Here is a 13,535-nt window from a genome sequence, read left to right on the forward strand (position 1 = left end):
TATATCATTTAATTATATATATAATAATATAATTTTTAAAAATTAGCATTAAGATTCTAGTGTTTTTAGAAAATATTTCACAGTCTTATAGATAAATTCCAGTTGTGAAAAACTCTATTATATATAAACATTTATATCTTTATATATATAAATAATACCTGAACCATATGCATCCTTTGTTCTCTAATTTGGTTAATAATATTAAAGATGGGGTCTTCATTTATATTTTCATTAAAATTCACTTTAAAAGTAGAAAGTGTTGAAATTAAATAATCTAAAGCAATATAAGTTCCAGTTCTACCACAACCAGCACTACAATGAACAATAATATAATCATTTTTTTTTTTTATGAGAGTAACCAAAGATATTAAATTAATAAAGGGTAGAAGATTCTGAGGAATACCATGATCTGGCCAGTTTTTAAAATAAAAATGATTAATATATTTTGATAATTCTGGTTTATTAAGTCTCGATAATTTTAAATGATGAATAAGAGTTTCTGCTTTTTCATCATACTCTTTTCCAATAAACTCAACTTTTAAAAAAACCTCAGGGAAAATAAACTCTTTTTCTTCTTCTGGCCAGTATTTTGCACATTTTTCAAGACCTTGTTCTTCAATTTTTGTAAGCATTAAAATAATACCTTGATCTTCTAAATTGTCCCAAACCATATTCCAAAAATGCAATATTGTAGATTTTAATGGCCCCTAGAATATTTTCAATATAAAACCTACTTTCATAGATTTAAAAAAAATACTTGTGATGCTATATATTTTTTATCATTTGGAAGAAAAATGTATGAAGCATTGATATAATCATTTTCCGAATTTATTAATTTAACTCTGGACTTATTGTATGGAACAATATCTGAATATCTGTTTCTTGAAAGGTTTTTTTTTTTTTGAGATTCTGTTACAGACCATTCTGAAGCTAAGGACTTTTTTCTCTGTTTTTCAAGAATTTGAAGTTGAGCAAATTTCTCATGCAGAGCATCATAAGATAAGTCCATAAATGAATTAAATGTTGTTTTCATTGTATTTTTTTGTATAAAAAAATAATTTTATACCTTACGAAGTTTAATCGGGAAAAAAATGTGGAAACGTCTATTTTTTCAAATAACTGCTCCTTATCTGACACAAAAAGTATGATGTTTTTTTCTCAACTTTTCATGTATATTTATGTTTTTAGTTGTTGAATTCACCTATATTTCATCGTGGGGTTGACTGGATCTATCGTTTTTCTCATAATCCAAATATATGTATATGAAATTTGATTTACTTTTAAAAAAGTGTTAATATGTTTTCTCTTGAATAGTGAAAGAAATAAAGATTTTCATGAAGTTGTTTGTGGATGAGATTAAAGATTTAAAAAAAAAGTAGAAAAAAGTTAATCTAGCTTTATATTATTTTTTTTTGAAATTACTGCGCCCAACAATCGATTCTTTTTTGAAGGATATCTCTTGCTTCTGCTATATTTATGTGTTTAAGTCCTATTGTTTTTAAATATTGTTTTTTTTCTTCAAAACTTTTGTATGTATCAAAAATTATAGAAGCAACAGTTGATATGGATTTTTTATCATTTTCATTTGAGGAATTCAAAGATAAAAGGATGGTGGCATCTTCAATTCTGCAGTTTGTTAAATTCTTTTTAAAATAATTTTGATAATACAAACTTTTTCATATTTTGCTCCGGTTTTTCTACATATTTGCTACAGGTAGCCCAAAATTCCCAAATATCTCTAGTAAACTGTATTCCTCCTCTTTCAGAAAAGTCATTTTTTAATATAATTTTTTTCCATAAGAGATTTTCAACTGTTAATGAAAATTGTTTATAAATACGAAGAAAAGTTAAATGAGAAACAGCTCTTTTTAAAAAATTCAATAATGAATTTACTAATTTTAATGCATCCACCATTTGCATTGATACTGGAGATGACATGGCTATTGAAGATGAAGGATTCTCTAAAGAAGACCAGGTATAACTACAATTATGTAAATAATAAGTATAATTGTGTTTTTTTTTGGTACTAACATCTTGAAATATGGCTGAAATTTTTCTTTTATTTCACGCTCTAAATGTCGAATAATTAATTTTTCTGTGCGTTCATGAAGATTAAAGTATAAAAGCGATATTTTGCTAAACAAACTACCTTGACCATATTCTAATAAGGAATTCGGATTTTTTGAATTTGTATTGGCTTCATAAATAGTTTTATTTTTTGTTGTTAAATTTTGCCATAATTCTAGAAAAAACTAAAATTATCCATAAGAAATGATATATAAAAATAGTTAGTTAATATTACAATATCGTCATCCCAATCAGATAAACATGATTCTATAAAGATACAACTACCATATACTCTACATAATGTTTCCAATCCTTTTACATCCTGTATCATTTTGTCTGTTTTATTGCCAGATACTGCTTGAATTATTCGTGAAAAAGTTACCTCAAATGCATCTGCTGCAGATTTGAGTCTTTCATAATAACTATTTAAAATATGACATTGAATTTCGGTGAAAAATATTGATTTTTGATTAAAATCTTTTAAAGGGCGATATTGTTCTGAATATTAGAACAATTTAAATATATATATTAATTTAACTAACCTGTAATACTTTCTATAAGACATTTTATACGAAGGGAAGAATTGGTGGGCTTAGTTTCGGATTCACCTACACTATCATAATCTAAATCCCATGTATTTGGAGACATAGTCACGTCTATAATATTTTGAAATTGTTCAATTGAAACTGGAATGTTAAAATATGAATATATATATTAGAATATTTACACTTTTTTTCCGACTCAACCCATGTCATAAAGTTTTTTGAATTTCCTAAAGCAATATGAATCATTCCATTCCATTGACCTTTATATGGAAAATATCCGAAATCATGTCGTAAGATATTATCGAATTTTATAGTTTCATGAACAAAATGCGAAAAGACATGCACATTCATCAAAAGATATTCGATAGATGTCTCTATTTTTTCTTCTACTATTTTTAATAAAGCAGTAATAAACTCATTTAGGGAGTTTCTATTATGTTCTGGAGTTTCATTGATAATATTTTGTACTTCTATGCAAAAAAAATTCGCACAAGAAGATATGATATCTAATATATATGTATAAAACCATTCTGGCTAGATAGATTTAAAAAAAATGAGGTTTAAAATTCTACCTACTTTATCAATTCTATCAGTTTTTCTTTTTTCCATAAAATGGTAACGAAATTGAATATTCAATGGACGAACCATAATCAGAAAAGGTAATAAAATATCAGAATTATTAGTTTCTGTGCATTCAAGATTTTCATCTTTATTTTCAAGACTTCTAATTCTTTTATAAAATGTTAGAAGAGTATTTTCATTGAAAAAATGAATAGTTACATTTCTCGATGTTGAATCAATAATGTTTGAAAACTAGATTGAAACCGTTTAAAAGATTCTGTACTTGGTGAAATTCCTTTTTTAATCTTATCTGGCCATCCTATTTCTTCAAAATGACTGTGAAAATCTCTTTAATTGATTTATTTCTTCTGTATAATTTAGAAATATACATACTGGCATAATTTTATTTCAATTATATCCCACGAGCTACGTAATCTTTCTTGAATAAACATTTCTAAATGTACCAATGGTTTTTCTGAATTTTTATTTGATTTTTTAAGATTATAATTCCATTGAATTAATTGATGATAAGATATTAATGCTGTTTTCTTATCTGTCTCAATACATTCTTCAATTAAATAACTATATCCTTGATTTAGCTTCTTTAAATCATCTTTCTTATTCAAAACCTGAGTTTTTCTACTTGTATTAAAATTAAAAGATATGTTTTTGATACTTCTAAATTTTTTAAATATTTTATACTTGTATATAACTCATCAAAAAATATTTTTTCTTCTTTTGACTCCCATAAAAATGGTTCCGATGTATTTTTTAAGTAATTTTTAACTATTTCACAATATATTTTTACTTTTTCTGCATTCTTATTCATTTTATCCTTAATATATATAAGTTCATCTGTTTCTTTTTTTTCCTAAAAAATACATAATTTACATCATTATATCACTATATTTACTTGTAATTTAAAAATATTCAGTTCTTTCTCTAATGATTCAATATATGAATCAACTGCTTTTATATCCTCTGGTTTTTTTAAATATTTATTAATTTCTTCCAAATATTGACTTTGAACAGTATTATATGGCTTCATAGAAGATATTTTTGTTTGAAATAGATTAATTTTTGAATGACCAGTAGGTGAATCTATCCAGGAGCCTGGAATATGTGTATGATTCATAAATTTAAAAAAAATAATAGATTTTCTGCAAAAAAAATATTAAAAAAGTCTTTAAAAAGCAATTAATAAAATATGAGATTTATCTAATTTTTAGTTTATATTTTATTATTTTTAAATATAAATTGTCTTTAAAAGAAAAATGTTTAAAAATTAGTAAAAAATACATTTATTCGCTTTTTAAACACTATATTTTTTTAACTTTTTCTGCAGCTATTTAAAAAATGCTACTACCTAACTGGTCAGGAGTCTTTATTACTTGTGTACGTAAACATGAAAAACAAGCAGAACGTGAAGTACTTGATTTATTTTATCAAGTAATTTCTAATTTTTTTTCTTTTTATTCTTATTTTTTTTTCTAGTATCTTGATGAACAAGTACCAGAACTTTTTATATCATCTTCAATTAAATCGGATGATGTTTCTTTATCTTCTGATAAATCATTTAAATTATCTTCTGGTAGTTTTGAAGATCAAATTTCACAAGAACTTGCAATATTGAAAAAGAAAGAGCGTTGGTTACAACCAATTAATATTAAAACAGCATGTGGTAAATATTTTTTTTATACTAAACTAATTTTTTAATATGAAAAAAGTTATTTTTATTAGGACAAGATGGCCTTTGGATCCTGTTCAAATAGTTCGTTATATTTGTGAAAAAATATCTTCGAATGGAATTAAAGGAATCCGGTATATTTATTAAAATATAAATTTGTTTCAATAATTAAGATATTTGTATTGTTAGTTGGTCTAAACGTATGACGCCTGTTACATTAACTGCATCTGCAACACTTTTAGATCTTCAAAATTTAGCTCAGAAAGTTTTGCAACCTTATTTTCACGAAAACAAACTGGAACCATTGAAGGAAAGAGCTAAACTTTATAAATAAATGAAAAAAAAGTAATTTTGTATAGTTTGCTATCCGTCCAAATCTTAGAAATCATACAAAATTAACAAGAGAACAAATTATTAGAACTATTGCACCTCTTATAGGAGCACCACATAAAGTGGATCTTAAGAATTATGACGTTCTAATAATGGTTGAAGTATTTAAGGTATGTAATAACACTTAAGATTGAATCGTTTTTAAATAATAGAATATTTGTGGTATTAGTGTTGTACGAGATTTTGAAAAGTTAAAAAAATTGAATATTGCGTCTATTATGGAATCAGTGGTCAAAAAAATATAAAAAAGACTTTTCAAAATTAAATATTAAAAATGTACATGAATTATTTACGATAAATGCTAAGGTTTTAGTTTTATATATTTGCTCGAATTAATGATAGAGATTGGAATAATTTCTCTTTAATTTTTGCTTGTTTTGACCATTCAATTGAAAACTTTCTGGAAAAGTATATGTTAATTATTTAAAAAACAAATATATGATTAACTAACTTCATTCTGTTGATTGCAATAATCATTAAGGCTATAATTTTCAATGTAACATGATTTTGTCGTAAACTTCGATCAGGATAGATTCCCATCTTTTCAATTAACCGAAGGTTTGCTTGATTACTAAAAAATATTAAATCGATTAAATCTTATATATGTTATATTACCAAGATTCATAACTATCAATTTTCATAAGAAAAAATTTCTTAGTATATGAAAGACTGGCTCTGAATTGTTCTTCTCTGGATACCAGAGCTTTAAGATAACGGATTTGTTTTGAAAGGCCTTTTAATTCAGCTTTGTGTTTTAATTTAAGTGTATATAATTCTTTTGATTCTCTAAAATAATTTAGTAAAAAAAATATATAAATTTAAACTAACGGTTCATTAAAACGTATATTTTTTTTTAAATAATTTTGGTTATTATATAAATATTTATCTTCATGGAGCTGTCTTTCCAAATAATGTACTTTTTCAGATATTTCATCTCTTTCTTGGGTAATAGTTTGAATTTTTTTTTCTGCTAACTCCATCTTATTAACTAAAAAATGCTTATCTTTACCAATTTTATATAATTGTTCTTTTAATTGTGTTTCACGAGTCCTCATGTTTCCTTTAATTTCATTTAATTCTGCCTTTGTAAGCATTAAACATTCTTTTAATTCTTCTTTTTCCTGAATAATTTTAGCATTTTCATTTTTATTTATATAGTTTTCAGAAGTAAAAATAGCGTTAGTTTCTAAGAGAGATAGTTGTCTTTGAAGCTGTCCCTTTTCATCTTCAAGAATAGCTTTCTCTTCGTTCATACGAAGAAGGTTTGATTCTAATTGTGCTTTTTCATTTTGCAATCTTGTTAATTTCGATTTTTCCTTTAGCATTATTTCATTAATTCTATTCTGAAATTCCTCTTCACGGGTTAAAGCTTCATGCTTCATGCTTGAAATAATTTCATTCGCATTTTTATATTTGAGTCTTAATTCTGATAACTCTATTTCATAATTATTTATTTCATAATTTTTATGTTGATTAATTGTTTTTAATTCCGTATTATATAATCCATTTTTTAATTTGAGTATACTTTTGGGTAAATCAGAAATAATTTGTTCATCTGAATTCCCTAATTCTATTGATTCTTTTTGTTGCAGTCTAAGGTCTTCAAGCTTATCTTGTAAAAGAAATATTTCATCATTAAGCTGTTTTATTTTAGTTTTGTGAATCTTTTCTTTATTTAAAAGAGTTATTTCGAGTTGTTCAATCTGTTTTTCTAGACTCTTTTGTTCTTGTTCTTTCATATGAACAATTTCCTCAAGCTCCATCTTTTTAATCTTATATTCATGAATTAAATCTATCTCTTCGTTATTTATTTTTTTAAGTGCATCATTAAAATTATTTTCAAGGTCTGCATTGGTTTCTAATAATTTTTTTTTTTCCGTTTCCAGAAGTTTAATTTGAGTTTCCAGTATATTAATATTTTTCTGGAACTCAAAATATTTTTCATCTGATTGTGGAAATATTTTTTCGTGAATGTTAAAAGTATCAAGTTTTTCCTTAAGAAAATCCCGCTCTTTTTCTAGGTCAGAAACTGTATTTTTGTAATTAAAGATGCTTTCATTTAAAAAGTTGATAGATTTCAAAAGTTTATCTCGTTCAAATTTAATAGATTCTATTTGGTGCTCTAAGATTTTAATAGTTTTATTCAAAGATAAAGTGTCAGCTCCTTCTATATGATCAGATTTGCTCTTTTCTATTAAAAGAAGTAAATCGTTTTTTTCATCGTATAAATTTTTAAGAGTAGCCTTAATAGATGCATAGTCTGTTTTAAGTTTTTCATATTCTTCATGAAATTGAGCAGTCTGGATCTCTTTGTTTTTAATAATTTCTTGTTTCTCTGTATATTGTTGTTGAAGTTCATTATATTCTATTTTAAGTAACTTTATATCATTTTTAAGTGATTCTTCCGATTTTTGAACTTGTTTAAGGTCTTCTTTTAAAATTTGCATATCATCCAAAGCTTTGTTAAGTTCTTTTTTTTGATTTTCATAACGAATATTCTGATCATTAATCTGGTTTTCCAATTGGACTTCACGTTTATGGTGACGCTCTTCTTGACTTTGTAATGTTTCTTGAAACTATGTTAATTAGTCTTAAGATTTAAACTAGAAAAAAACGTGCCTTTTCATTGTTTTTTAAAACAGTATTTTCTGTTACAACTAATTTGTTAATATTTTCCTGCAAGTTGGAATTTTGTTGCTTAATTTCTTTAAGATTATTTTGAAGAATGTTTTTCTAGAGAAATTATTAACAAAAAAAAATTTAAAAATAAAAATACTTCTTCTTGAAGATCAAACAGGGTGCGTTCGCTACGCTCTTGATATTGTTTTAAAGAATCTCGTATTAATTCTGTTTCCTAAACAAATTAGAAATAGCGTTGATTATTTTATTTTACATTAGTTAATTGTATTCGTTCTTCATCCCAATTTTGTTTTAATTTTGCTATTTTGCTATGAAGATCTTTTTTTTCTTTTTCATATTCTAGAGTAGAGCTGTCAAGTTCTTGTTGAAGTGATCTTAAGTTAAATATAGCCTCACTAAGTTCATCTTCTTTTTCTTTAAGATCATGTTCCAATTGTTCTTGTCTATTATCATACTCCTCCAAGCTTATATGTAATTCCTTAATATTATTGTAAGCTTCTTTTAAGTCATTTTCGAGCTTATATTTTTCATTTAGAATATCCTGAATTTTTTAGACAATTAGGAAATATTCTTTGAAATATTTTGATCAAACCTGCATGTTCTTATTTATTTCTAAGGTATTAGATTCTTTTGTTTCTAATTGTTTATGCAAAGATGCAATTTCCCCTTTTTTAATTTTTAATTCATTGTTAAGATTGTTATAAGAATTTTCTAGATTATAAATTTTTTCTTCATGTATATTCTTAAACTCATAATACTCATTAGATATTTTGTCTAATTCGGAACGTGCCTTTTTAAGTTCCTATTTAAAGTTAAGTTTTAATAATCATTGATATAAAAATATATACATCGCTAAGCTCGTTTGAATTATCTTTCTCTAAAATAAGCTTTTGAATAGTTTTTTCTTTCTCGTCTATTTTTTTCTTAGCAATATTTAGATCCTGAGATGATTATTAAAAGTAGTATAAATAATAATAAATACATTTTTTAAAGAATCTATATGAGTACTGTAGTCATTAACTTCTCGATTGTTTTCTCTTGAAAGGTATTTCTGTTCTAATTCTTCAATTACTTGTTTTAGTTTACCTCGTTCTTCCTCCTGAAGTTCCTAAAATTGTAATTAGTAATTATATCTGACTTAATTTGAACTATACAATTTCGTCTTCTTTTTCATCTATTTTGTTCTGCTTTTCTTGAAGTTCTGCCACCATGTCTTCGTTTTTTTCTAAGGCACGTTGTAATTGCTCCTCTAGATAATTAAGTTTTTCATAAATAGTTATATCATTTTCGCCATTTTTTAATTTTTCGATTTCTTTAGACAATGTTTCTATTTTTTCTTGAGCTTTGAAAAGCTCATTTGCATATTGATTATTTTCTAATGCAATTTTATCAAGTATTTTTTTTTGATCTGAAATTATTTCATTGGATTCCAAATTTTCACCTTTAGGTCCATTTACAGATATCTCTTGTATTTTTTTTTCAGATTCTAATAACGATTTCCTGTATTTTTTAATTTCTTGAATAAGTTTTGCTTGTTGTATCTTATTTTCAATGTTCTTAAAGATTTAGAATAAAATAACTATAAAAATAATATATACTTCTTTCAATGCTTTTTCTATTTGATCTGGTGCTAATTTATCTAAGCGATCGTTTAGAAAATGAATTTTAAGCTTTAATCCCCAATTTTCTTTTCTCATTGTATCAATAATCTATAATTTTATGAGTTTTTTTTCTGAAATCATAAATTATCGAAAAGCCTACCCTTTCCTGTTCCCTAAGTGTAAGTGTTGTACCATTTTTTTCTTTAAGTAGATCTTGTTCAGGCAACTCAATAATAGATTTTACTGAAACGATACTTGATGAAGATTCCTCGGGATTATTTTCCCTAGAGGTATTGACAGATTTCTCATTTTCGATGCTTCCTTCAGATTTTGGCTTTTTTTTCAAATCAACATAGGAAAATGGTTCTTTTTTTGCTGCACTTTGTAACAAAGGTGTAAACTCATGTCTCACGTTGATAAGATTCTTTGTTCTATCTGAAAGTATCCTTTCTGGTGCAGGTGTAGATAACGCTTTAAAAGATTTCCAATTCTCTTTTTTAGTTGGTGAAATAAAAGATGGTTCACGAGAACCAAAAGAAAGTTCATCTGCATCAATTGAATTGACAGTACCCACATCTGTTCGAGGTGTTTGAATACTTAAAAGCGGGTGCATTTTCTTGAATATATATGAGAGAAAAAATCTTATAATTTTTTAATAAAATTTTATACTTTGTTTCTGTTTTGATAATTCTAAGAGGTCCGTGTCACGTGACATATAACCAAGGAACCATTATGAGTAAGTTTATTTCTATAAAAAAAAAGCCTTTGAAGATGTATTTTAGTTTATTTTCTTAAATATCCAGTACGTATTTCCTAGAAGGGATAGAAAAGGAATTTTTTATGTAGAAAATATGAAATTAATGTTAACGTTAAAAGTAGATGTATAAAAAATATGTGAAATGTGTTATAGAAGATATAATTTTTAAAAATGTTTATAATTGAAGATAAAAGATCATTATTTTTTAGTGCGATTTCCTATTTTTCTATATGCAGAAAGTGAAGAATTCAGAAATGATCGATATGAATCATTGCGTATAAGTGATGGTAAAGTTATAGGAATATTTGATATCTTTTGTGAATTTTGGTTATATGAACCTTCATTTCTAGTATAGTTTTGAAGTTCAGAATAAGATCCATGTTGATTTCGAAATTCTTCAGCTGAAGACATGAGTGGCACATTTGGTAATGTCCCAGTATAAGATGGGCCAAGAACAAGAAAAGACATAGATAATGACAATGGCTTTGGAAGAAGTTCTCTAGGCTGAAGATTAAATGAGACAATTTGCTTAAGAAGAAGTTGCTGAATATGGAAGGCTAATAATATAAATAAAGGGTAAAAAAGTATAAATACTATAATCACCTAATTGTTCTTCTAATTCTCCCGGCTCCTCCGTTTGAGAACGCGCAATTCTTAAAGACTGCATTTCAGAAAGTGTTTGAATTAATTTTCCAATTTCATTTATATTGACGTCATTATATTCTTTATATAACTTAGAAGCTTTTAATTCATCTGAGATATTTATAGGCTCATATGAAAGAATAAGCTTTTCGTCTAGTTCTAAAGTGCTTGGCTGATCAATATCAGATTGTTTAGTAGCATCTTTTTCTATATCTTTTTCTTTTTTTTGTTTCATGGAAAGTTTTTCATTTTTACGCTTCCACCATACTGCATTAAGATGTTTTTCAGAAAAAATAGCAGTTTCCATATCCTTTGTTGGTGCATATGAGCTATAACTATTATAATATAACCATTTTACAGAAGGTATAAGTTTCAAAGTAGGATGTTTGAGTTTTCGCTTTTTTAAAGCAGATGATTCAGATTGACTTGAAGCGGGGCATATATTAGCAAACGTTTGAATAGATTTAGTTGATGCAGAATAATTCGGAATAACTTGTGTAATATATGCACGTCCTTCTAATTATATATTATGATAAATTTACGTGAATAATAGAGAAATTTAACCTGTATTAATGGGTCTAGTATCAAAAACAGATTTAGCTGCTAATGAAGAAAATAGTGGGCCATTTGGACTGATAACAAAAAGACATTCATTGCTAGGTGATCTAAATGGAACTAAATATAATAGTAAATTCATGATAATGCATGAAAACAAATAATACATACATGAATCTTGCGTGTATTTCTTGGCATCGCTACCAAGCGCCTGTGTTATACTGTGTTTTTGTTCGCGTATTAAAAGCTTTCGAGAAAATGTATAAAAAGATGATACCAATGCATAATCTGTATCTGTAGGGCGAATATTGTTCAATAATAATGTAACGGCTGTATAAAGATCGCTCTAAAACAAATCAATATAGGTAAGAATTATATAAAAAATACTTCAAGTGCTGCTAATGAATTATACGTTTTTTTTTGAAGTTTTAAGGAAATAGTGGATGCATTTTTAGAATTTTTCTTATCCTCATCCAAAGATTGCTTTAAAACAAGGGATCCACCTGGTGTACTATAAAATTTTTAATTATACGATTATATGTAATAGACAAATTATACCCAGAAAAAACATAATACAAATCTTCTAATGTCCTTTCCATGTTTCCTGATGATGAAATAATCTCTTCTAAGTTCGATAATGATTCATTTTTTTTCTTTTGTCGTAAACTATCGCTTGATTGAACTATTATGTATAAATCAGCCCTTGAACTTCTATAAAAAGGATAAAATGTATTAATATTATTAGTTTTTTGTTAAGTTTCATTCGTTTTTTAAAGCCCTTGGGTTGTTCTAATAGATATTTTCATTGTTTTTTTTTTACCTACTTTTTTGAACCATTGAATTTTGATTAGAATGTTTGTTTGTCATATTTTCTAAAAATACTGAAGATCAAAGTAATTAATATATATTTTTTTTATTAAAAATATGTCTTTTCTTCAATATTATTAATTTAGTTTTATAAGGACCGTAAAGCGATAAAAAGACAGGTAAAGGGGAAAAATAGATAAAAACCTAAAAATATAAATAACGTTTTAAATAGACTAGAAATGTATGTATTTTTATTTTTGAAGTCACATAGCTATTGTGTTTATAAAAAATATAAAGAAATCATTAGAAAATAAATAACAGTATAAAGATAAAATAGATATATAATTCGTTTCCAAAATATGTATAGATGTCCGCATGAGCATAATAGCATTATTAAACTATAATGTATTCGATATTGCCATATGTTAATGTATGACTTAAATCGCGGATATAACTATTTTTATAAAAGTCTGAAAATAAAAAATTAGTTAGGCCTTAAAGATTTTCCCGTGCGTGCTTGTGCAGCAGTTTCTTTTGCTTCTTGTTCAGCTTTCCTCTGTCGTGCCTTTTCCTCTCGTTCTTTTCGTACAATCGCAAGTCTTGCAAGATCTGCCCTAGCTTTCTCAGTTTTCCCCTCCGAATGAAGTTTTCTATATCGTTCTTCTGCTGCTCTCTTTTCAATGGCATCGCGATCTTTCCGACTTAATTCTTGAGGTTCTAATTTTAAAAGTTCAGAAGGCTTATAATTCTGCTTTTTTATACGATTTGGATTTTGAATTTCAATAATAGGCTGAGGAGCACCTTTTGATTTTCTTTTTTCTCGTTCATGAAAGGAAGATTGAGCCTCTGAATTAGATATATCAGAATCATTGGTATTTTTTTCCGAATCTGTTGTATCGCTTGATGTTTCTTCGATTTCCTGGAATGGCGTTATTATGCCTTGGCATTGTTTTCATGCTGATGGGATTTACTCTCCATGTTTTAGGAGTTATATCTGATTGTAATGTCCCATCTTGATTCAGCATTAATTCTGTAGAAAAACATTTTCCGCCTAAACAAATAAATGTATGTTATTAATAAATACTAACAGAATGCTTAGAAGCACCTCCTCGGACAGGTTTCCCAATTTTTTTTTTGGTCATAATACTGGTTTGAAAATAAAATTTATCGTTGAAGCCGCCGATGAAAAAATCTTTAAGTCCTGAGAAAAAAAATCCAAAAATATTTCTATTTTAATATTAATATAATAATTTTTACTTAAATATATCTTTTTTTTAAGAAAG

The 13,535-nt window shown here is 26.2% G+C and overlaps 6 protein-coding genes across 6 annotated transcripts; 1 reads left to right on the forward strand and 5 right to left on the reverse strand.

Annotated features, from left to right (window-relative positions):
- Positions 1-48: 48 nt before the first annotated feature.
- Positions 49-1,009, reverse strand: PNEG_02970 (hypothetical protein; the record flags this gene model as incomplete). Its single annotated transcript, XM_007876825.1, has 3 exons — positions 49-114; positions 159-707; positions 758-1,009. 3 exons carry the CDS (start codon positions 1,007-1,009, stop codon positions 49-51), a joined length of 867 nt encoding a protein of 288 aa, XP_007875016.1.
- A 409-nt stretch (positions 1,010-1,418) lies between these two features.
- PNEG_02971 (hypothetical protein) lies at positions 1,419-4,308 on the reverse strand (the record flags this gene model as incomplete). The annotated part of the gene is made up of 11 exons (XM_007876826.1): positions 1,419-1,626; positions 1,673-1,981; positions 2,032-2,252; positions 2,303-2,565; positions 2,610-2,753; positions 2,795-3,146; positions 3,189-3,342; positions 3,393-3,521; positions 3,567-3,755; positions 3,803-4,044; positions 4,087-4,308. 11 exons carry the CDS (start codon positions 4,306-4,308, stop codon positions 1,419-1,421), a joined length of 2,433 nt encoding a protein of 810 aa, XP_007875017.1.
- Positions 4,309-4,529: 221 nt separating this feature from the next.
- Positions 4,530-6,247, forward strand: PNEG_02972 (hypothetical protein; the record flags this gene model as incomplete). The annotated part of the gene is made up of 6 exons (XM_007876827.1): positions 4,530-4,622; positions 4,668-4,854; positions 4,901-4,994; positions 5,050-5,125; positions 5,220-5,360; positions 5,403-6,247. 6 exons carry the CDS (start codon positions 4,530-4,532, stop codon positions 5,493-5,495), a joined length of 684 nt encoding a protein of 227 aa, XP_007875018.1. The 3' UTR covers positions 5,496-6,247.
- Positions 5,566-10,118, reverse strand: PNEG_02973 (hypothetical protein; the record flags this gene model as incomplete). Its single annotated transcript, XM_007876828.1, has 13 exons — positions 9,652-10,118; positions 9,489-9,599; positions 9,045-9,446; positions 8,873-8,998; positions 8,739-8,831; positions 8,483-8,692; positions 8,144-8,431; positions 8,027-8,104; positions 7,870-7,983; positions 6,079-7,826; positions 5,866-6,036; positions 5,702-5,821; positions 5,566-5,650 (listed from the first exon to the last, which is right to left on the reverse strand). Exons 1-13 carry the CDS (start codon positions 10,102-10,104, stop codon positions 5,566-5,568), a joined length of 3,999 nt encoding a protein of 1,332 aa, XP_007875019.1. The 5' UTR covers positions 10,105-10,118.
- A 328-nt stretch (positions 10,119-10,446) lies between these two features.
- PNEG_02974 (hypothetical protein) lies at positions 10,447-12,312 on the reverse strand (the record flags this gene model as incomplete). Its single annotated transcript, XM_007876830.1, has 7 exons — positions 10,447-10,805; positions 10,852-11,406; positions 11,455-11,565; positions 11,617-11,791; positions 11,833-11,956; positions 12,004-12,127; positions 12,270-12,312. 7 exons carry the CDS (start codon positions 12,310-12,312, stop codon positions 10,447-10,449), a joined length of 1,491 nt encoding a protein of 496 aa, XP_007875021.1.
- A 424-nt stretch (positions 12,313-12,736) lies between these two features.
- Positions 12,737-13,394, reverse strand: PNEG_02975 (hypothetical protein; the record flags this gene model as incomplete). Its single annotated transcript, XM_007876831.1, has 3 exons — positions 12,737-13,171; positions 13,224-13,303; positions 13,337-13,394. The coding sequence occupies 3 exons, from the start codon at positions 13,392-13,394 to the stop codon at positions 12,737-12,739; spliced, it is 573 nt and encodes a 190-aa protein (XP_007875022.1).
- Positions 13,395-13,535: the final 141 nt, after the last annotated feature.

The sequence above is a fragment of the Pneumocystis murina genome (genome assembly GCF_000349005.2).
Source record: "Pneumocystis murina B123 chromosome Unknown supercont1.14, whole genome shotgun sequence".
In the NCBI taxonomy this organism is placed as follows: Eukaryota; Fungi; Ascomycota; class Pneumocystomycetes; order Pneumocystales; family Pneumocystaceae; genus Pneumocystis; species Pneumocystis murina.